General features: G+C 55.3%; 1 protein-coding gene across 1 annotated transcript in view; it reads left to right on the forward strand.

Annotated features, from left to right (window-relative positions):
- The window catches only part of SCAP (SREBF chaperone), a 67,049-nt gene extending 44,549 nt beyond the window's left edge, over positions 1 to 22,500 (forward strand). The window contains 22 exon segments of the mRNA XM_038566615.1: positions 659 to 788; positions 9,463 to 9,620; positions 10,419 to 10,639; positions 10,823 to 10,928; positions 11,538 to 11,710; positions 12,110 to 12,236; positions 13,580 to 13,692; positions 14,682 to 14,776; positions 15,967 to 16,065; positions 16,187 to 16,405; positions 17,435 to 17,811; positions 18,253 to 18,404; positions 18,407 to 18,440; positions 18,515 to 18,716; positions 18,796 to 18,911; positions 19,011 to 19,527; positions 19,615 to 19,700; positions 21,073 to 21,155; positions 21,254 to 21,420; positions 21,578 to 21,658; positions 21,861 to 22,067; positions 22,152 to 22,500. Coding sequence (XP_038422543.1) covers positions 659 to 788; positions 9,463 to 9,620; positions 10,419 to 10,639; positions 10,823 to 10,928; positions 11,538 to 11,710; positions 12,110 to 12,236; positions 13,580 to 13,692; positions 14,682 to 14,776; positions 15,967 to 16,065; positions 16,187 to 16,405; positions 17,435 to 17,811; positions 18,253 to 18,404; positions 18,407 to 18,440; positions 18,515 to 18,716; positions 18,796 to 18,911; positions 19,011 to 19,527; positions 19,615 to 19,700; positions 21,073 to 21,155; positions 21,254 to 21,420; positions 21,578 to 21,658; positions 21,861 to 22,067; positions 22,152 to 22,397 — 3,709 coding nt within the window. The 3' untranslated portion in view covers positions 22,398 to 22,500.
- Positions 22,501 to 22,691: the final 191 nt, after the last annotated feature.

The following is a 22,691-nucleotide window of genomic DNA, read 5'->3' on the forward strand; positions in this document are numbered from 1 at the left end:
CAGGTGTATGCATATGGAAAATTCATTAGTTAAGATTTGTGCATTGTATTATATAAAAGTTAATTCTCAAAAACAAGTTTTGTTAAAAAGTAAGACATGAAACAAAATGCATATTGGTTTGCCAGCTTTTTGATATAAAGCCAATATTTTTCCCCTGTAAATGGTGGGTCTGAGTGTAAACCATACCATACCCTCAGCATGTTACACACGATTTTTGTGGTCTCTTTAAATCGGAGCTGTTGCCCTGCAATATGCATCAGGATCCTTGGGATTTTTATAGATTTTTTCCCCTGTTTTTTATAGTCTTGCTTACATCTAATTTGAGAAGTTTTATTTTCCGTTGTTTTTTTGTTTTTTGTTTTTGTTTTTGTTTTGCATCTTGTCTTTGTTACATCTCAAAAATACTCAACCAGTCTGTTTTATGAATTGGACTTCCTTGTAAGCTTTCTGTGACTAAAAATGAGCTTGAAAAATTCTGATCTAGGTGGCTTCTGAGTGTCTTTCTAGCTCTGCAGTTTTCAGATTCCAGTATTTCGCACACATACAGTCCCAGCAGGGAGAACGCAGTGCACCTGCGGTGGCTCCTGTATCACTCATCTCGGCGCAGATGGTGCTCCCGCCCATATCCTAACCCTTCTCTCCTTCTTGTTCATCCCAGCTGCCCACTGCTGAAACTGCCCCTGCCAGGGACAGGACCGGTGGAGTTCACCACTCCCGTGAAGGACTACTCGCCCCCGCCTGTGGCCCCTGACCACAAACCAGGGGAGCCCAGTGAGCGGCCAGAGTGGGTAGGTGCTCAGTGTGTGGCTGGGGAGAGCCCCAAGGGTTGGGTGGAGATGGGCCCAGGCAGGGGTTCTGGGAGTGAGAGTGAAGGTGGCCAGCTTCTGATTGGTGAATACACATACATAACCGGTTTTACAAAGGCACCACAGATACCTAGTCACACAGCTAATGAGTAACCCTTTTTGAAGGGAAACACCAAATGACACAGAAGTGCAACTGTCCTACAACAACTGGGTGGGATCTCTGGTTGTCAGAGCTGTGGCCACATGGGTCTGGATGCCTACCTGGGCTGCTCACACAACCATGCCCAGGGCCAAGCAGTGCTCTGGCAAACAAGCCATCTTTTTGCCCCAGTGGGTCATGAGAACCATGAAGCATCCCTAGAGAATGTTCTGTCATTGGAGTCTTGACACTGTCTAATGTTTGCAGTGTGCACCCAATTTTTTCAGATTGATTAGGTCCGATTTTCTCCTCAGAGTGCAGTTAGGTAAAAAGTGTTGAGGTTTTGGGTTTTTTTAAATTCCTTTTCCAGTTAAGGAGGTGGGGCCCAGAGTGATGAAGGGCCTCTGTTTTTTAGCACACATGGGGTCATTGCTGCATCAGAGCCCCAGGTCCCTGCTGCTTCTGTACCATACTGTTCTCAGTTAACTGTCTCTGAGCTGAGCCCTGATGTCCACCAAGGAATAACCATTGCTCCAATCCAGAGTCTCAGGTATCACTCACTGTGATGCTGGACTCATTATTTGGAAATCTTAAAAGCTCAATTAGTCCATCTCTAAAGCTTTTACCTGCCAGGTAGTGGGTAAAGTGTCCTTCCTTCACACACTGTGCTTTGGTCCTGTGGATTTGTGCTGGGGCTGAGTCCATTGTTGAGAAGGAAAACCAAAGCTCAGAGAACAGAGCTCTTCCTCTCTTGCCTTCTCTCTGACAGCCTTTTTGTTTTCTTTGTGGTAATGTAACGGTCAGGTCCTTGTTATAAACTTAGCCCAACTGGTGCTCAACAGAGAGAGACCTAGCTGGGAAGCTGGGTGAGTGTTAAGCTGTACATTAATTGGCTTACTAGGACCCTGTCCATGAAGGTCAGAGGGAGCACAATCTGTTGCTGGCAGAAACCAGCTCTGTGACTTCATGTCCCAGCTTGACCATTGGCTCAGCATGGGACCTTCTTGGTTCACACTTTTTATCTTCATTAACTTCCTGATGCAGTTATACCACATAGTGAAACTGATGGCTCCTGGTCACAGCAGGGTAGTCTGTGTTTGTGGATGTTTCATGACTCCAGGAGTTCATTGGGCCTGATAGTACAGGAGAGATGTCTAGTGATACAGCTATGGGGTGGGGCAAGTGGGGGGAGACTTGTTTGTAAGCTCTTTAAACTTCCATAGTGCCCTTCTTTGGTCTGGGATGATGATAGTGAGCAGGGGTACAAATAACTTCAGGGCTCTGCGGTCAGAGGATTGTGTTTTCTCTCTTCCTCATTGGAGCCCCCACCCCTTCAAGGCCTCAGTGCGGCCACCTGTTATCCAGTCGGTGTTCCATTATCTTACCTCCACTGACAGTCCATGATAAAAATTCAGGCCAGCAAAACAGGAGTGGTAAGAACTGCTTTAGTTATAAGGAACAGAAAACTCCACCCAAACCAGAGTAAGCCAGAAGGGAACTTTGGAAGTCCCAGAACTCAGGCATAGTATGGCTGGGGTCTCAGAAGGAGCCCACCTCTCCGCTCTGTCAGCTCCCCTCTTGATCCTACCTAACAGTAGCTTCAGCAGCTTCAGTGCTTTATTCTTGCAGTATTCAATCTGGTGCAGGATGAGAGGGTGCCACGTTGATGCTATGTGAGGTGACTTGCCTGTCTCCATCCCAAATCCTGTGGCAAAGGTGGGTACTTTGTTGACTGGCTTCATCAGTTAGTTGTCTCCATCATGAGGCTGAGAATGAGAAAGGACCATTTCCAAAGGAAAATCAGGAGGCTCAGGCACTGGGTAGCACAACACAAGTACCTGCTGCCCACCCCGGAACCAGAACATCCTTCATTCCCTCATTCCTTCCTGTATTCATCAAATGTTTATTGCATGTGTGTCGTGTGCCTAGCAGGATGATAGGACACCTAGAACCCCCACAGCTTCCAGGGAGATCTCTGTCTAGTTAGAGAAGACAAAGATGTCTGTTTGTTTGTTTTTAAATATTGTATTTATTTATTCATGAAAGACACAGAGAAGCAGAGACATAGAGGGAGAAGCAGGCTTCCCTCAGGGAGCCCGACGTGGGACTTGATCCCTGGGCTGAAGGCACACTCTGCCCAACTGCTGAGCCACCCAGGTGCCCCCTATTTTTATTTTTTTAAGATTTTATTTATTCAAGACAGACATGCAGAGAGAGGCAGAGACATAGGCAGAGAGAGAAGTAGGCTTCCTGTGGGGAGCCGATCCAGGACTCAATCCCAGGACCTCAGAATCACGACCTGAGCCAAAGGCAGTCGCTCAACCACTGAGCCATCCAGGGACCCCAAAGATGTCAGTTTAAAATAAATATGATAGGGCAGCCCGGGTGGCTCAGTGGTTTAGCGCTGCCTTCAGCCCAGGGTGTGATCCTGGAGACCCGGGATTGAGTCCCATGTCCAGGCTCCCTGCATGGAGCCTGCTTCTCCCTCTGCCTTTCTCTCTCTGTCTCTGATGAATAAATAAATAAAACCTTTAAAAAAAAAAAAAAAAAGGGGCTTTCTAATGGGTACATAGAGAAATCTCATTGTGGTCTTCATTTGCCTTCCTTGGTTTATTATGTCAAGTGCTTATTGTATTTGCATGTCTTCCTTTAGGTTTTTGCCCATTTTGAATGAAGTTGTGTGGATTTGTTTTTATGGAATTGTAAGTCATTTCATATGCTGGAGATGGCTATCTCTTCCTCCCCTTTTGCTATAGGGTCCCCACAGTGGAATGCCAGCTATACCGTGCAGTTTCACCTTTGTGGGTCCTGCAGAGAGGTCTCTGATCCTCTCTACCGGGTCCTGGTGCTCTGAGTCAGGCCCACCTTCTGTTGGAGTCACTAACGAATGGCCTTGTTGGGTTGGGAGGGGAACTTTCTGGAAAGAGGGATGTTTTTCCCAGAGGAAGAGAAGAGCAAAGCAAAAATGGTAGAGGCTTTCCACTTTGCACAAGCTTTAACCTGAGGCAAGTTAATTCACACTTTCGTGCCCTCATTTCTGCATTCATAAAATGGAAATGATAATCACATCTATATCATAAGTTGTCAGAGGATTACATGAAGGCATGTAGTCCCTGGGCACTGTTGTCATTGTCATTGATCAGATCTGGCCAAAGTTCTGGAGGAGGACCAAAGTTTATATGCTTGGATTACCTCTGGGGCACACCAGGCCTGCAGTCCTTTAGCCTGAGCTCACATGCCATTCTTTCCAGGAAGCCTTCCCCAGCTCTTTCTCCCTGCTTCTCTCTGCTCTGTATTTCCACCTAGTAGGAATTGTGTTCGAATGGAATCGTGTTCCATTCAAGTGTGCATAGCCCACTATTTTCACATAGTAGATACTGAAGAAAGGCTTCTTGTTGAACAGAGAAACAGTGCCACTTATTTAGCAGGCCAGGAATGTAAAGTGAGGTATTTTTCCTGGAGCATGACAGGTGATAAGGTAGATGGGACCTAGTTGAAGCTGAGGCGGTGGGCTTTCAACTTTGGGCAGTGGGAAGCCAGTCCCCCAGAGGTGAGGACATGAGGAAAGTGGCAGTAAGGAGATCAGTCATGTTGAACTTGGAGATGGAGGTGCCCATGCTTAGGAGAAGGGTTAGGGTGTGGAAGGAGCAGAGGGATTGATCTTCAGAGGATGGCAAAGCTAATTTCAGTAGGTTTAAGCCATGATGATGTAGCTCCACGTAACTGACATGTTTTTGGCCACTTTGCTGGATGGTTATGTGTGTTGTTTTGTTTGGTCCTCACAGTGACATGTGAGCTCTAGGGTTCCATCCCTGCTCCCTAGGAAGGGACTAGGGCTTGGAGAGTATAGGCACCATTGCCAAGGCACACAGCTGAGGCCAGCACTAAAAGTTGGACCCAGGTGGGTCCCCTGAGCCTGCCCTTTCCCCACGCTACACCCCGTACATGCCCAGGGCTGGATGACAAGAAACCAGGAGCCCTGGTTTTTGGAATTGCTGAGTAACAAGTGTCCTCTGTCATGTTCTAAAGGGAGCCCTTGGGTGTGTCAGTGTAAAGGTAAATCCCTGGAGCTCTAGGTTGCTCTATCCAAATGTAGAGGAACAACCGTGTTTAAAAAAACCAAAACAAGCCTGAGATCTGCACAGGTCTGGCTTCCTTCTCTAGACCAGGTCATCAGGCCTACCTGGCAGGCCTCAGAGCTGGCTGGGCTCCCAGGGCCAGCATTGCAGTGTTTGTGCTGGTGGCTGAGCCTGGCCTGGACACAGGATTTCCAAGAAGCCCTGGTCAGGGCCTCTTGCTGTGAATGCTGATGGCTGGAGACCCCAGGGGTCCCCAGAACCTCAGCTCCCCTCCTGCACGGCTTGTTCTGGGCCTTCCCATCCGTTTCCGATTCTCTGTGGGAACTCGCGTGGTTCCCAACTACCCAGACACGTTGGCTGTTGAGAAAAAACAGGTTGGAGAATTGGGCGGCCTTGGCTTTAATCCTGGCTCAGCTGCCTGTCAGTTCTGTCCTTGGACACATGGCTTATCTCTCTGGGCCTTGGTTTTCTTATCTGGGTCTTCTGGCTCAGGGTCTCCTGAGGCTGCACTCAAGGTGAGCAGCCAAGGCTGCATTCATCATCTCCAAGCCCAACTGGGGAGAATCAGCTTCCAGGCTCACTCAGTGGCCAGCTGGCAACAGTCTCCTTGCAGGCTGTTGAGCAGAGGGGCTCCATTCCTCATCATGTCCCGGCTGAGGGTCACCTCAGTTCTTTGCTTTGTGGACCTTCGGAGAAGTTCACAAAATGGCTGACTTCATCAGAGTCGTGGTTCCAGAAGAGGGGGACAGAGGAAGAATTATATCTTTATTTCTTCCAATTGTGTGTGTGTGTGTGTGTGTGTGTGTATCAAAATACAACATAAAATTTACCATCGAAGCCCTTTAGAGTGTATAGTTCACTGGTATTAAATACATTCATGTTGTACAATCATCCATCTCTATAACTTTTCATCTTGTAAAACAGAGACTCTATATACCTATGAATAACTGCCCTCCTCCTGCAGCCCCTGGCAACCACCGTTCTTTCTCTCTACTACTTTAGGTACCTCATATAAGTAGAATTGTACAGTACTTGTTTTTTTGTGACTGGCTTATTTTAACTCAGCATAATGTCCTCAAGGGCTATAGTCTTTTGTAACCTAATCTCAGAAATGACATCTCACTATTTTTGCTCTAATGTGTTTGTTAGAAGCAAATCACTAGGCGCAGCCCACTCAGGGTATTGCACGTGGGCATGAGCACAGGGAGGTGGGGGTGACCGGGGCCCTGTTAGAAGACTGCCTGCCACAGCCTCCATCCCGTGGGGAGTCTGCAGCCTGTGCCCACTGGCATCTGGATCCACTGGCCCTTACGCCTCCTCTGTCACTCACTTCAGATACCATGTGTTGTGTCTGTTTCCATGTCTGTTTCTCACTTGAATATCTAGTAGTGATGACGATAGCACCCAGATGGGGAGTGGGGGGCCCTTGCCAATCCTCACTGCCATTTCAGTGCCTGCCTACATGCTTTCCAGCCACCAGTACCTGCATCTCGTAAGTCAAAGGACCTCTGGTGCAGCCAGCCGGAGGTGCTGGGGAGTTCATGCCCCTATGAGCAGCCCTCAAGCAATAGCCGCAGGGCTTGACACGTAGTACCTGAGCTCCCTAATCCCTTAGGTGAGATGACTCAGCTAAACCCCATTACCCACAGAGGTTACTTGGCCAGTAATACCCTTTGTTGGCTGCTTTCCCTCCCTTGTTCCTGCCCCTACTCCCCTCCCTGTGCTTTCTGTACCTCCCAAGTAAAGCACCCATCTTAGGGTCCACTCCTAGGGAACCCAGACTAGGTAGTGGATGACAAGAGTCAGGTCCATGCCTGTTGAATAAACCACTGTAAGGGAATTTCGATGCCCAGAAGAGGGGGGTTGAGGGCACATATGTTGGGCAACGAGTTTGCTACAATCATGTTAAAACATGAGCAGACCAAGCCCTTTGAAGGGTTGGAAAGATGTGGAATAACTGCTTAGAAAGTTCATTTGGAAATCAGGGAGGGTGAGTCAAGAGCCTGCCAGCAGAGGGAGGCCTGGCCAATGCCAGGGAACAGGGCTCTGCAGTAGGATTCACTATTCCCTGGTTCTTGCCTGGCGGGGCCTGCCAGCCGAGGCATGCAAACAAATGAGTAGTGGATTTGCCCAGCACTGGTGGAAGGACAATGGAGAGATGTCTGGGATAGAGGGGTTACATGTTCCTGTGAAAATCTGATGAAAGCCATGGATCCTCTCCCCCGAAAATGACGATAGCAGTGACAATATGTATACTTTTAGGCAGAAACATTAAAAACAAAAACAAAAACAAAACCATATGTACGTATGTTCGCTTATAGGCAGAACTCTTAGAGCCATCCCCAGAGCCCAGGGAGAAAGTTCCGGTTGTCGTGTTCATTAGTACTTTGTTGAAATGGTGCTCCTGGCTGGGGAGAAGGTGCCTGGTTGGGAAGTGGGCTGGAGGGCCGAGGAACGAGGAGGAGTTTGACGCCTGGAAACTAAGGGTTCAGTTGCAGAGGCTCCGGTGGGCCTGAGGTCGGAGGTGGAGGGCCCAGTAAGGGCGCTGGGCAGAGGAGGTGGTACGTGCGACACCGCCTTGTGGCCAACAGACAGACCCACCCAGGATGGAAGCTCCACAGTGTCATGCTGTCCCTGGGTGACACACTGTGTCCTTCACAGGGTTTGAGGATGATTCCATGGGGATGGCTCTCCTTGTAGAGCTGTTCATCTCCAGACAGCTCCTCCCATAATCAGGCTTGTGTGATGAGTTGAGCCCTTGAGCTGCTGTTTAGGTCAGAGCCTGCGGCAGCCAGCTCCATCCAGATTCCTCTGGACAGCTTCTAGCAGGCCGAGTCCAGTGCAAATGACAAAGCAGGTGAGGCCTTGTTTCCCCAGAGCCTTTGTAAGACATGGCTTCATAAACGTAAACTTCACAAAGGTGCAGGTGGCTGCCTTGGGTTGTTCCTTTATGCCCAGGAGGCCGTGACTTGGTATTTGTGTTCAGCTTCCTGACCCTTGCTTGTGCAATAATCTCTAGTCAGGCATCATTGAGTGGCTAAGTGGCCTTCCTTCACCTCCTCCTCTCCCCTTGAGAGTCCCTGATTGTGGCATGGACGTGAGGACAGCCCTTTCAGCTGGTACCACCGTGTGTCATGGCTGTGGGCAGTCTTTCCTGGCCTCCAGCTAGATGACGCTGTAACTCCAGAGTAGGCTTCCAGAGCACTGCTTTATTCTGGGGTCACCCTTCCTCTCAGAGACACCTGGAGGCTTTTCACTTCAGCTCGTTAGAATCCAGACAGCTCAGTCAGGCGTCCTCCTTCCCACCCCTCATCGTTCTAGCTGTGATTTCTGTTATTTATTGGCAAGACTCCTTTGTGTTGTCTAGACTGGCTGTGCTCTCAGAGACCCTCCCTGTCCCTCTCCTGCCATTCCTTGTGGCTCTGCTCAGTTTCTCCTTTGGCCATAATCCTGCCACGGCTAATCCAGTACCTTATTTTGGGGGTGCCCCCCGACCTCTCCATTCCTGGGAGTTACTCCTTGCCTGTTACATGTCTGAATGCTTTGGTCAGGTGCCTGTTGTTAGCTCTTCAGGAGCAGATGGCATGTTCTAGAGAGAAAGTCGTGATGTTCAGTGAGGAGACATGGGCTTGGGTCCTTGCACCACCCTGCATGAGTCATGAAATCTTGCGTCGTCACCTTGCTTCCCATAGGACTGTCATGGGGGAGTTGATGAAGAGATGTGCCACAACTGTTTATTGCTAATACTTCCATTAATACTTAATCTCTGCATGTGTTGTTTGTATGCATATGTGTGTAATAGTGTCCATGGTGGTGTGAGGTGTGCGTGAGTGTGTGTGCATCTTCAATGGTGCAGGATGAATGTCGGTTACCCCCTCTTCACAGTCAGGAAACTGAAATCCAAAGTGTTTCAAAGGCCATACAGTTGGAGAGCTGGGATTTAAAATTGGGTCTTTTAATCTTTAAAAACCACTGACCTACAAGTGGAAGGATTGATAAAACAGGCTGCACCCTGTTGGGAGCTTATGGTCCACCGCGAGGTCAGCAGGTATGTTCCGTAGAGACCTAGATGGTAAATGCTTTAGGCTTTGCAGCTCACACAGTTTCTGTTGCAAACACCCACCTCTGCTGTTGTTGGTTTTGAGAGCTGCCACGGACAGTACAGAATGGGGTGACCGTATTTAGAAAAGCAGGTATCCGGCTTGATTTAGCCCGTGGCCATAGTCTGCCAACCCCTGGTCTAATGGGAAGTGTGTAGGAAAGTGGTTGATAGCTGATAAAAAGCCCCTTGTGGATATCTTCATTTCTGAAAGCCTGTCCTTTGGGCCCCACGTGCTTTGCCCATAGAGTTGCTCAGTAAACCCTTACTAAATGTGGGCCCGCTTTTCTCTCTCCTGTGTGAGCTAACCTTTCCACCCCTCCCCTATTTCTTCTGCAGTATGTGGGTGCCCCTGTGGCTTATATCCAGCAGATATTTGTGAAGTCCTCGGTGTCTCCCTGGCACAAGAACCTCTTGGCAGTGGATGTGTTTCGCTCACCTCTGTCCCGGGCATTCCAGCTGGTGGAAGAGATCCGGAACCACGTGCTGAGAGACAGGTACCCCTCCCAGGGACCCCAGCCGCCCTGAATCCATCCCAGAATGAAGGGAGGGACAGTCCTTGGCATAACTCTCCTGAGCCAGCCAGCTCTGCAGAACTTGAACAAGTGAGAAGAGTGACGGGTGAGCCAGCTTCCTGGCTCAGCATCCTGTGGGGCCCGCATGGCTGCACTCCCCCTGGACCTCTGTGGATGGCGCAGGCAGTTTTGTCCTCAGGTCTCAGAGTAGGTGTCCTTAGGGCTGAGCTGATGGGGAGCTGCTTGCCTCACGCCTCAGATGGCTTACTTCCCAGTGGTTCTTAGGTGTGGATATGATGGTGGCCGAGCTGAGGAGGAGCACACTCCACCTGGGGATCACTTTGGACGTCCCAGCCAAGATGGTGCCCCCCCGGCTCCCAGTGGGTCTCTGGAATGTGCTGGCTTCACAGGCTGCTTCACCCGCTGGGTTTTCAGTTAGCTGAGGGTTTTGACAGTGCATTTTGGTGAATGAAATGAAGCCCCTAATTTTCACCCTAGCCTCTCTGCCCACTGAATTGGCCGAGATATCTTAGTGGGTGAGAGGTTGCGTATGGTCCCAGAATTCACTTCTCACAGCCTTGGGACCCCACATGTACTTTGAAGGTGCATCAGCCACATGCTGTCAACCACCTGGAAGAACTTTTCCCTGCTGTCCTCATCCTTAGGCTCTTTGAGATAGCAGGCATCTGGGAGCCTGATGACAGAGGGTCCCCCGTAAATGCAGTGGGCCTGCCTTGTGCTCACAGACATAGCAGGTGCCTTGTGCTATCTCCTGCACAGTTCCGGGACCAGGGGTCTGGAGGAGGTGTGCCTGCAGGTGACCGACCTGCTGCCAGGCCTCAGGAAGCTCCGGAACCTACTTCCTGAGCATGGATGCCTGCTATTATCCCCTGGGAACTTCTGGCAGAATGACCGGGAACGCTTTCATGCTGATCCTGACATCATCGGGACTATCCACCAGCATGAGCCCAAAACCCTACAGACCTCAGCCACGCTCAAAGGTACCCCCAGGGCAGGTTCCCCAGGGACCTGCAAAGGGTGTCTGTTGGTCACCATGCCCTCTTTGATGGGCGCTCTGGCAGATCAAGGGTTACCCCTTGTTTTTTTGGCTCGGGGTGGGAAGGGGTCCTTGGCTCTACAGCGGCTGTCTTCCTCTGTCAGTGCCTGCTGGTTTCTGTCTGCAGACTTGCTGTTTGGTGTTCCTGGGAAGTACAGCGGGGTGAGCCTCTACACCAGAAAGAGGATGGTCTCATATACCATTACCCTGGTCTTCCAGCGCTACCATGCCAAGTAAGGCCGTCGGCACTCAGGGCTCCTGGCTGGGCTGTGGAATGGCACGAGGCTCGGAGTAGTCCCCGTTCTGTTTTAGGATATCCAGAATGTCCCCCAGGAATTGGAGTTTTTAGGCCTCCTGTTAAAATGTTTATCTCCCTTAGATTCACATTTGAGTGGGGGTGACCTGACACGTGGTCAAGAATAAGGGACGAAGGCAAATTCAGGGTCCTGGTGCCCCCACTGGTCTTTCTTGAGCCTCTGGTAGAGCCCGGCTGGTGGCATAGGCATGTGGCCTCAGGCCTTCCCAGCAAGTGCTGCAGGCAACTCCCTCCCTAGGCAGAGAGCACTGGGGATGCCTCCAACTGACTGTCCTGGGCCTTTGGCACTCAGAGTGGTATGACAGGTCAGGAAAAGGGTGTTGAGGAAGGAGCCTGGGGTGCTCCTAAGACAACTTTATAATTCTTCCAAGGCCCCTTGAAGACTGGGAAACTCAGACACCACAGAAAAGCTCCTTCCAACACAGGGAGGAGGGAAGCCCTGGCCCCGATGGGCCTTCCTTCAAGGGATTGTCTTTACCCCGGGCCCAAGAGAGCCAGTCCATCGATCACCCCCTTCTATGAGCAGGTTCCTGGGCAGCCTGCGGGCCCGCCTGATGCTCCTGCACCCCAGCCCCAACTGCAGCCTTCGGGCGGAGAGCCTGGTCCACGTGCACTTCAAGGAGGAGATTGGCATCGCCGAACTCATCCCCCTCGTGACCACCTACATCATCTTGTTTGCCTACATCTATTTCTCCACACGTAGGTCCAGTGCAGAGGCTCAGGGCTTCCTCCAAGCTAAATGGGCGTTCCACACCACCTGCTTCCCTGCCTCTGGAGGTGGCTTAGGCAGAGATGACAAACATGCCCAGTGGTCACAAAAGCCAGGGCTTCGTCCCCCAATAGTCTTGGGCTTGGGTGGGTCCAGGCCTTCTCTGGCTTCTCCAGAAAAGACCCTTTCTCGGTTAGGGTTCCCAAAAGACACACTGCTTCTGAGACTGGGAAGTATATGTGGGTGTCCTTTTCTTTGGTGAAACCAGGGGCCTCCCCTTCCTCAGATGTCAGGGTACTCTCTACTCCTAGGAGATAAGCACAGAAGGGCCCGGGGTGTGTCAGGATCTGGGGAAGATGTTGCCCTGATGTGCCCTCTCTGCCCTCCAGGCAAGATCGACATGGTCAAGTCCAAATGGGGGCTGGCTCTGGCTGCCGTGGTTACAGTGCTCAGCTCGCTGCTCATGTCTGTGGGGCTCTGCACACTCTTTGGCCTGACCCCTACCCTCAATGGCGGGTAGGTCCTCACCAGGCTCCACTGAGCTTCAGGGGTGCCCTTGGGCCGGAGAGCCTCTGGGCATGCCTGGGACCGGATGATTGCTCTCATATCTTCACATTGTTATTTTGACATTTAAGAGGTACATTTTTACCTTTGACTTACCTGGCCTGTATTCATATTGATGTATGTATAGCGCATCTGTATATACATATAATACATGTATAGGTGTGTGTGGGGGGGGGCGACATGCATTCATATATGTAGATATAAGTGTATTTCTGCACGTGTGTGGTCTTGTCCTGCTTGTGTGTGTAAGTGGATGTGGGTGTGTGTTCATTTATATATATTTATATACACAAACACGCATACTGCTTCATGATGGTTTGAGGCATAGATGGGTAGGAAGTTAAGAAAGGTACATCTCTTCCCTTTTTTTACCACTAAAACATTTAAAAGACTAATAAAATAGGTCATTTCAGAGTAAGTTTTTAAAAGACACACTAATTTGCCACCTTTCCACTGATGTGTGCTTTCTCTTGCCATTTCTCTCCAACTCTTGGGCTGGAAGCCCGTTTCCATGTTTGTCTTGGGCCTGCATGGCTCTGGCTAGGCCCTGCCCCCCTGTCTGCTCATGGTTGCTGGCCACCTGGCCTGTCCCCTACCGGGGTTTGTCATACTGGTTGCAGGAGCAGTGATGTTGTGTTTTCTGTTACTTCTTTTGCTCGTGGAACACTTGCTTCCTTCCTGAACCTGATGGTGCTAACACCCCCTCCCTCATGGCTGTCTGCCATGCCATCCTCAGAGCCCTCCTTCCCACCGCCCCACAGCAGGGGTCCCACCAGGTTTACCTTAGCTGGTGTGCCCAGTTTCTCATAGTCCCTCACCAGTAGTGTGAGCCTCAGCTCCTGGAGAGCTAGTAGTTTTCTTTAGGACCCATTCTCCAAACACCCTCTGTAGAGGTGAGCAGGGCTTGAGACCCCTCTCATCTGCCGTTACTTCATCCTGACGGCTTGGCTGGCAGCAATGCTGAGGGCTCCTGGCCATTCGCTCTGGCCAGCAGAGTCTGGTGTGGGAGGGACAGGGAGAGGGGTGCACCGGGAGCCACCATACTGCAGAGATGGAGGCAGGGATGCTTGCTGGCCACTTGGCCAGGCTTCCAGGGCTGCCTGAAAGCTGAAAGCGAGGTAGACAGGCATGTGTGTGGCGAGGTGGGGGAGGTTAGGGCTTGGGCCCTGGGCTTCTAGGCCCTGTGCTCAGCATCCTCCCACTACAGGCTGCAAACCCCACAGCCTTCCCGGGACCCAGACTTGTTGAGAAGCCTTCCTCAGTACTGTCCTCACCCTCTCCCTCTTTGTCCCCAGCGAGATTTTCCCCTACCTTGTGGTGGTTATTGGGTTAGAGAACGTGTTGGTGCTCACCAAGTCAGTGGTCTCAACCCCAGTGGACCTCGAGGTGAAGCTGCGCATTGCTCAAGGTAATTCTGGCAGTTGGGGGGGTACACAGGGGAGGGCCTATGCTGTGCTTTCTGCTGTGGAGGAGACAGGACCAGAAATTGCCCTTGGTCTGACCTCTAGTGTAACATGGTGTGGACCACCAGGCCCTGGCAGCTTGTTAGCACATGCCCTGAGGAACCATGGAATTGCTCGACTTTACTTTGTCCTGGTTCATGTGTCCCTAAGAACACAGACTGGACTCTGCGGGGCTTGTGTTTGGTGGCCTTTTGTCCAGACTGGCACCTGGTGCTGCTGCTTCCTGCCTCACTCCACCACACTAGGCCCAGACTCCTGAGGCTGGTCACTTCAGAGACTGCCTCCACAGCTGCCGCAAAAGGTCCTTGTGGACTCAGTGCCAGGAGTTGGGGATCAGGATTCTGAGGAAAGTGGGCAGAGAGCCTAGACCCGGAAGTCTGAACTTCTGTGCTTCCTCTTTCTAACCCCTAGTCTGTGGGAACAGGGCTGAGGGCAGGCTGTTCATTTGTTGGACAGACCTTTGTGAAATTCTGTGAGAGGCCAGGCCCTGCACTAGATGGGGGGCTCTGGTGGCAGGAGGAGACATGGCCCCTCACCCAGCAGAGGCTTCCTATAGGGGAGGGCTGGAGGAAGACCATAGCCAGCGCTTCCCTTGCTTGGGTCTTCCGCCCGTGTGGGGCCCGTGCGCACCAGGCAGAGCAGTACTTGGAGGCTGGACGTGGCAGAGTGGGTAGCGCTCGGCTTTCCTCTTGGATTTGCTCGTCTCAGCACCCTGCTTCTCCCTGGCTCTGATGGTGGCTGTAGCTCTCCTCTGTACCCTCCTGCCCCTCCCCGCAGCACCTGTGCAGTGATGGCAGCACCCGGAGCCTGGGTGCTGTGGTGGGCCAGCTGCCTCACAAAGCTGGGCACTCAGCTTCCAAAGCCTCTGCCCTCTGGGGAACAGGAGGCTGGGTGCAGACATGTGCTGGCCCCATGGCCCTGTCGTCCTCCGCAGGCCTAAGCAGTGAGAGCTGGTCCATCATGAAGAACATGGCCACGGAGCTGGGCATCATCCTCATTGGCTACTTCACCCTGGTGCCCGCCATCCAGGTAAGGCCCTAAGGCTCTCCTCGGGTGAGTGTGGAGCCAGCTGCTCAGCTCCCCAGCTGTGCAGCAGCGTGCAGGGTGTACCCTTCTCAGTGCAGGCAACCCTCGCCTGGGAGATGGGACCTCTTCGCTGCCAGGGATGGTGTTCCACGCACAGAGTGCTCCCAGCAGGTCTGCTTCAGAAGTGCTCCCGCAGCTCCAGGCAGACCTGTTGCTCATTTCTCAGGCAGAAGCACTGTGGGGCCCCTCCTCCTTCCTAGGTTTAGCCCTCACCCACATCTGCAGCCTCCAGACCAGGAGGGCCACCACTCATTGCTCAGAGTAGCTCCTGCTCTTGGCTCAGTGCCCTCACTTGGCTGTGGGGCTGTGAGCAGGGGGAGGGGGCCCTACACTGAGTCAGAACCCAGACTTGCTGACCACTGCTTGAGGGGTTGCAGGAAGGGAGTACTGGATCTTGTTCCCCGCTACTTGCCCCCATGGCTGGCAGGCCTACTGAGTTGTGGGGGAGAGCAGACAACATAGGGCTGTAGGCTTCTCCCCAGAGGGTGTCCGCGGGACACAGTGCCATCTTGGGACATGAAACTGACATGACCACTGTGCCACCACCTGCTGGGTCCTTCATCTTACCGCAGATTGAGTGGAAGCTGTGGTGAAGGGCAGGGAAGGAAAACTGAAATCTGAGCAGATTTCATCTCTTGGCAGAGCTTGGGGAGCAGAGACTACCTGTTTTAAGTTTCAGAGCGTAAATTAATTTCCTCCTGCCCTCTTTCCTTTGGTCCTTGGCAGTCACCGGCCAACAAGCTTTCTGAGCGTCCTGACATTGGGTCAGGCCTGGGCTCTAGGTAGGCATTGGTCATGGGACTTAAGCAGGGCCAGAGGGGCAGTGGGGGAGGGCTTTTTGGAGAGCGGGCTGGTGGGGCTCAGTGCTTTCCAGGCTGGATCAGGCCCTCCTCTCAAGGCGGACTGGAAGGTTTCCGGAGAGCACCCCCCTTCAGCCTTCTCTCTGCTGCCCCCTGGTGGGGAGGGGGGCAGCTGGCACTGCCCCTCCGCCGCCACTCCCAGACTCCGAATGTAACCAGCGTCTCTTTTTCTCTCTGCTGCCCCACAGATTCTGAGGGGCCTGCAGGCAGGAAGCTGCTTCTCAGGTGCTGGGCTGTGATGTCATCGTGTCTCCTCATCTGTTCTAATTCCAGGAGTTTTGTCTCTTTGCCGTCGTGGGCCTCGTGTCAGACTTCTTCCTTCAGATGCTATTTTTCACCACTGTCCTGTCCATTGACATTCGCCGGATGGAGGTAGGAGTGGGCTGGGCCCTGCCCTACCTGCCTTTCTGGCCCTGGCCACGTTCAGGGCATCCTATCCGGGGCATCCACCCTGTTGGGCAGCCCCAAGCCCTGACCATTGCGCCCCCAACAGCTAGCGGACCTGAACAAGCGGCTGCCCTCTGAGGCCTGCCTGCCTCCAGCAAAACCAGTGGGGCGACCAGCACGCTTCGAGCGGCAGCTGGCCGTACGGCCATCCACACCCCACACCATCACCCTGCAACCATCCTCCTTCCGAAACCTGCGGCTTCCCAAGAGGCTGCGTGTCATCTACTTCCTGGCCCGCACCCGCCTGGCACAGCGCCTTATCATGGTATTGGCCACCCCTCCCTGCCCTCTGAGGGCCAGCGCTCCGTTCCCTCTGGACTTTTGCACTTTGCCTTGGAGGTGGGGGGTGCTCCTCAGGCCCTCGTGGCTCCATGAATCCTGGCTTTGGGAAGCTGCCTGCCATACCGTCTTGCCCAGATCCTAGAGGCTTCTTTTTTTTTTTTTATTTTAAACAGATTTTTTAAAAAACTATTTTATTTATTCATGAGAGACACACACAGAGAGAGAGGCAGAGACACAGGCAGAGGGAGAAGCAGGCCCCATGCAGGGAGCCTGATGTGGGATTTGATCCCAGGTCTCTAGGATCACGCCCTGGGCTGAAGGTGGCGCCAAACCGCTGAGCCACCGGGGCTTCTAAGGCAATAAATCTATCCCTTGAAGAAGCAGCCCTTGGGGCATTGGGTAGAAGAGTCATCATCTCCTTAGAGGGACCCAGGACGGAACCTGGTAGATGGAGTGCTCTGGAATGGAGCTACCGTGGTTCCCCAAGCCAGGGCTCCCCTGCTATATAGTGCACAGGCATCAGAAGATGCTGGCCAGAATAATTCACTTTCTGGGCTGGGCAGGAGAGGAGCAGGGCAGGCTGCTGGCCAGCAGTGGCGCCCCCAGGGGGCTGCAGGGAGAGGAAGCAAGGCTGAGGCCCTCTGAGGACTAGGGGGGACCCATGGCATCTCTGAGCAGGTCCCTCTTGCTCTGCTGACCATGGGAATGGTGCCTGCCTTTTGGCCCCAGCTGAGATGGGTTTGGGGAAGTTCTAAGAGTACTCTTTGTATTTCTAGGCCAGGAAACCAAAACCATGACCATGAAAAGGGAACTAGGTCCCTCCAATGGCAGTTGGCCCAGATGGTAGTGGTGGGACTTCATGAGGCAGAAGGGAGGATAGATTGGGGCCTGTGTCCTCCCCCCACCAGGCATGAGGTCCCTGTGCTGCTTCCTTCTGGCACAAGGGCCAAGGCTGCTGGGGGTCAGGGCCACCCAAAGGCCCCGCTGAGAGCACCCTACTACCCCACTGCAGGCTGGCACCGTTGTCTGGATCGGCATCCTGGTGTACACAGACCCAGCAGGGCTGCGCACCTACCTTGCCGCCCAGGTGACAGAACAGAGCCCACTGGGTGAGGGTGCCCTGACTCCCATGCCCGTGCCTGGTGGAGTGCTGCCCGCCAGCCACCCGGACCCTGCCTTCTCCATCTTCCCACCTGATGGCCCTAAGTTACCTGAGAACCAGACGCTGCCTGGAGAGCCGCCTGAGCCTGGGGGCCCAGCAGAGGGCGCCCATGACAGCCTGGTCCCCGAGGTAACGTGGGGGCCTGAGGATGAGGAACTCTGGAGGAAGCTGTCCTTCCGCCACTGGCCCACGCTCTTCAGCTACTACAACATCACCCTGGCCAAGAGGTGAGCTGGGCTGTGCCAGCTGCCACCTTCCCATTTGGTGTCGGCTCATTGCCCCCAGAGCATCCCTTCCCCCTCAGGTGGGAGATCCATTGCTTTGAATTCTGTATTTCCTTTCAAAGAAACACCCATAGGGCTGTGAGGTAGGACCCAGCGCTCCAGGCAGCACAAGCCCAGGACAGTAACAGGGTGCTGCTGCCAGTCCCTCAGCCCCCCAGCCGTCACCCCCCCATGCCAGGATGGGCGGAGGAGGGAGCCCGCGCGCAGTGATGGCTGTAACAGAGGGATGATGTGGGATTTGATCCCAGGTCCCCCCCCCCCCCCCACTGCTGGGAAGCCTGTCCCCAGAGGGAGGGGGGCTTGGAGTTGGCCGGGTGAGCCGGCGCGGGGGCAGTGGGGAGGGGCCCTTCCGCAGGCTCTCGGCTGATCCGCGGCCGCCCCCAGGTACATCAGCCTGCTGCCCGTCATCCCGGTCACGCTGCGCCTGAACCCCAGGGAGGCCCTGGAGGGGCGGCACCCCCAGGACGGCCGCAGCGCCTGGCCCCAGCGGCGGCCCGGGCCCGGTGGGCTCTGGGAGGCCGGCCCCAGGGCACCGGGGTGGCGCCGGCCCACGGCGACGTCACCCTGTACAAGTAAGGCCCGTGAGGAGGGCGTGGGCGGGGGGCGAAGGGGCCCGGGGCGCCGCTCACCGCTCCCGCCCGTGCAGGGTGGCCGCGCTGGGCCTGGCGGCCGGCATGGTGCTCGTGCTGCTGCTGCTCTGCCTCTACCGCGTGCTGTGTCCGCGCAACTACGGGCAGCCCGGCAGCGGGCCCGGCCGGCGGCGGCGCGGGGAGCTGCCCTGCGACGACTACGGCTACGCGCCGCCCGAGACGGAGATCGTGCCGCTGGTGCTGCGGGGACACCTCATGGTGAGGGGGCGGCGCGGGGGCGGGGGGCCGGCGGGGCGGGGCGGGGCGGGGCCCACGTGCTGACCGCCGCCGCCCGCAGGACATCGAGTGTCTGGCCAGCGACGGCATGCTGCTGGTGAGCTGCTGCCTGGCGGGCCACGTGTGCGTGTGGGACGCGCAGACCGGGGACTGTCTCACGCGCATCCCGCGCCCGGGGTAGGTGCCCGGCCCGCCCCTACCCCCCCACGCCCCACCCCCCCACCCCCCACCCCCCACCCCCCTCCCTCACTCCGTTGCCTCCCCCGACCCCCGCAGGCAGCGCCGAGATAGTGGCGTTGGCATCGCGTTCGAGGCGCAGGAGAGCTGGGAACGGTTGTCCGACAGCGGGAAGGGGGGCCCGGAGGAGCCTGGGGACAGCCCTCCGCTGCGGCACCGGCCCCGGGGCCCTCCGCCTCCTGCCCTCTTCGGGGACCAGCCAGACCTCACCTGCCTGATCGACACCAACTTCTCGGCACAGCCGAGGCTCTCGGAGCCCACGCAGCCCGAGCCCCGGCACCGGGCGGGCTGCAGCCGTGCGCGCGACGGCCCGGGCTACGACTTCAGCCGCCTGGTGCAGCGCGTGTACCAGGAGGACGGCCTCGCGCCCAGCTGCACGCCCCCTCTGCGCCCGCCCTCCCCTGGGCCCGGGCCGCCCCTGACCCCCGAGGACGAGGGTCCTCCCGAGAAGGGCTCCCCTTGCCTGGCCTGGGCCCCCAGCGCAGACGGCTCCATCTGGAGCCTGGAGCTACAGGGCAGCCTCATCGTCGTGGGGCGGAGCAGCGGCCGCCTGGAGGTGGGCAGCGCCGGGTGGGCGGAGGGCGTCCCTGCGTGGGCTTGGGGGCCTCCCTGGCCTCAGGGCTCATGGCCTCTGCGCCTGCAGGTTTGGGATGCCATCGAGGGTACACTGCGCTGCAGCAGCGAGGAGGTGTCCTCGGGCATCACGGCCCTGGTCTTCCTGGACAAGAGGTAAGCGCGCTGGGCCGCCTGCCCTCCCCAAGCCCACGTCCTCGCCCCTTTCCCACCGTGCTTGATGGCCCTTCTCAGTACTGCAGCCCCACACCTGTGAACCGCAGGGGTGACCGCCGAGGGCCTGGGGCCTTTAACGACTGCACCTTGGTTTCCCTTCTGTTTCACAGTCAGGGTTTCCCAGACGAGCCCATCAGTGCAGACCTTACCAGGTCTCAGCTGCATTTTGTGACAGAAAGAGGCTTTCTCAGAAGAACCTTTTTAAAACTTTCCTTCAAGTTTGGTGCTGTCCGCTGCTCTCGCCTCCCTCCCTGGCCTGCTGCTTGGCTGCGGGTGCTCCCCGGGGGCCCAGCCACCAGGGCTTTCTTTGCTCCTCATTCTTAGCCAATAAACCCAGGTCTCACTGAGACCTGGTGCCTCCTGCTCAACACTTGACCTGCCTGACTCCTGCTGGTCCCGAGTGGTACCAGCCTCTAAGCTAAAATTGGAGCCTTTTTCTTCTTGGGGCGGGGTACACTTGGCCCTCGGTTCTGGTGGCTGCCACTGTCATCTCTGCCCTGATGCAGAGGCTGCTTGCGTGGGCCTTGGCGATCACTCTCTCCTCCAGCCTGGCCAGGCTTGTAGGCTTCCTCCACACTTGGAAATTCTTCCCTACTGCTTGTTTTTTCAGGTTCAGGGAAAGCCCCCAGGTGTCAGCCCTGCCCTGAGTTCCTGGTGCCCATGTGTGCTCCCCCTTCCCTTCGCCCTCCCCTCCCCGCACGCCTGCCTTCGAAGGCTCTGGTGGGCCCTTCCTGTTCAGGGCTCATAGGCAAGCACCACCTTGTGCCGGAGGAAGATTTGGAACTCCACTCGTTTCAAAGCTTTGGGGCCGCTGAGCAGATGCCCCCCGTCTCTCCCTAGGAATCCCCCTGGCAGTGAAGAAATCTTTTCTTTGTGGAAAAAGGAAGTGCAGTGGGTGGAGCTTGGATCAAAGCTGCTTCGGAGAGCAGAGCAGAGCTCCACCACACAGCCGCCCCCGGGACCCATCTCCCTCCTCAGAAGGCCCTCCTAATCTCCAGGCTGTGAGGGCTCTTAAACCCTAGTCTTCCATGATATTCTCCAGGTGCCTCTTAACACACAAGCTCATTTACCCTCAGGCTCATCCCGTGAGGTCGGTAGTTGTCCCCATTTCACGGATAAAGGCAAAGGAGAGTTGCACCCCACGTTCCTGGCTTCAGCAGGTTTCCCAGCACCTGTGATTGCATCTTGGCCGTGGTTCCCTCCGTCTGTTCCCATATGCCCAGTGGAGCTGACCCTTCAGGTGGCCGCAGTGCTCAGCCCCAAGCCCGGGTGTTCTGAGGGAGAGCCACCAGCAGCCACTCTTCTCTTGCAGGATTGTGGCTGCCCGGCTCAACGGTTCCCTGGACTTCTTCTCCTTGGAGACCCACAGCGTCCTCAGTCCCCTGCAGTTCCGAGGTCAGAGGCCTGTGCAGGTGTCTGCACCTGGTGCGGGGAGGGCGGTCACTGCTTGCAGCGTGTTTTCTCTGAGATCTCACTTGGTCTGTTGTCCCCAGGGACTCCAGGGCGGAGCAGTTCCCCTACGTCCCCTGTGTACAGCAGCAGTGACACAGTATCCTGTCGCCTGACCCATACCGTGCCCTGTGCACACCAGAAACCCATCACTGCCCTCAAGGCCGCAGCTGGGCGGCTTGTGACTGGGAGCCAAGACCACACGCTGAGAGTGAGAGTTGGTTCCATCTCGTGGGTGCTGGGGTGGCCTGCCATAGGAGGGCAAGCATTCAGGGTCAGTCAGGGAGAGGATGCAGAAGGGATTTCCTGGCCAAAATGTAAGTGGGAAGCCCCCAGAGACCAGAACCTGATGCCCACCCCTGCCCCAGGTGTTCCGTCTGGAGGACTCGTGTTGCCTCTTCACCCTGCAGGGCCACTCAGGGGCCATCACAACTGTGTACATTGACCAGGTGAGGGGGTCAGCGGAGGGGGGGTGCTGTGGTGGGCTGCAGGGGTACCAAGCCATGGCCTTTGTTTCTGACTCTGGACAGCTGGACCCCAGAACTGTGTGGGAAGCAGAGCGGGAAGCCCCCCCACTCCCCAGGGTAGAGACACCCCCGTGGACAAAGGTATTCCACCAGTGACCTGGCTCCCCTGGGCCTGTTCCCCTAGACCATGGTGCTGGCCAGTGGAGGACAAGATGGGGCCATCTGCCTGTGGGACGTGCTGACCGGCAGCCGGGTCAGCCACATGTTCGCTCACCGTGGGGACGTCACCTCCCTCACCTGTACCACCTCCTGCGTCATCAGTAGTGGCCTGGATGACCTCATCAGCATCTGGGACCGTAGCACGGGCATCAAACTCTACTCCATTCAGCAGGTGGGCAGACTGGGGGCCACAGGATTCTTGGTGTTTTAGGGAGGGGGATTTGAGACCTAGAGCTCATCGTGTCTCTGCCTCCAGGACCTGGGCTGTGGTGCAAGCTTGGGTGTCATCTCCGACAACCTGCTGGTGACTGGCGGCCAGGGCTGTGTCTCCTTTTGGGACCTAAACTACGGGGACCTGTTACAGACAGTCTACCTGGGGAAGAACAGCGAGGCCCAGCCCACCCGCCAGATCCTGGTGCTCGACAATGCTGCCATCGTCTGCAACTTTGGCAGCGAGCTCAGCCTGGTGTATGTGCCCTCTGTGCTGGAGAAGCTGGACTGAGTGGGGGCGTGGCGGGCAGGAGCTGTGGTGCAGAGCTGAGTCTTCTGGAAGCTGTCTCTGCCTTGTGACTGTAATATTAAACTTTTTTTTTTTTTAAATCCCATCTGCCACTGGCCTTTTGAGCCACTTAAGTCTTCCCCTAGAGCTGCTACACACCCACCCTCCCTGGGCCTAAAAGCCAGCACTGGCTCACACGCTTTTGTGAGCTGCAGGTTACGGGGCGGGGAAGCTCAGTGAGCCCGGGCTACGAGCCTGCTTTCTTAACCTTTCAGAGGGGTGGAAGGCCAGGGCGGC

Source organism: Canis lupus, chromosome 20, assembly GCF_011100685.1.
Source record: "Canis lupus familiaris isolate Mischka breed German Shepherd chromosome 20, alternate assembly UU_Cfam_GSD_1.0, whole genome shotgun sequence".
Taxonomy (NCBI): Eukaryota; Metazoa; Chordata; class Mammalia; order Carnivora; family Canidae; genus Canis; species Canis lupus.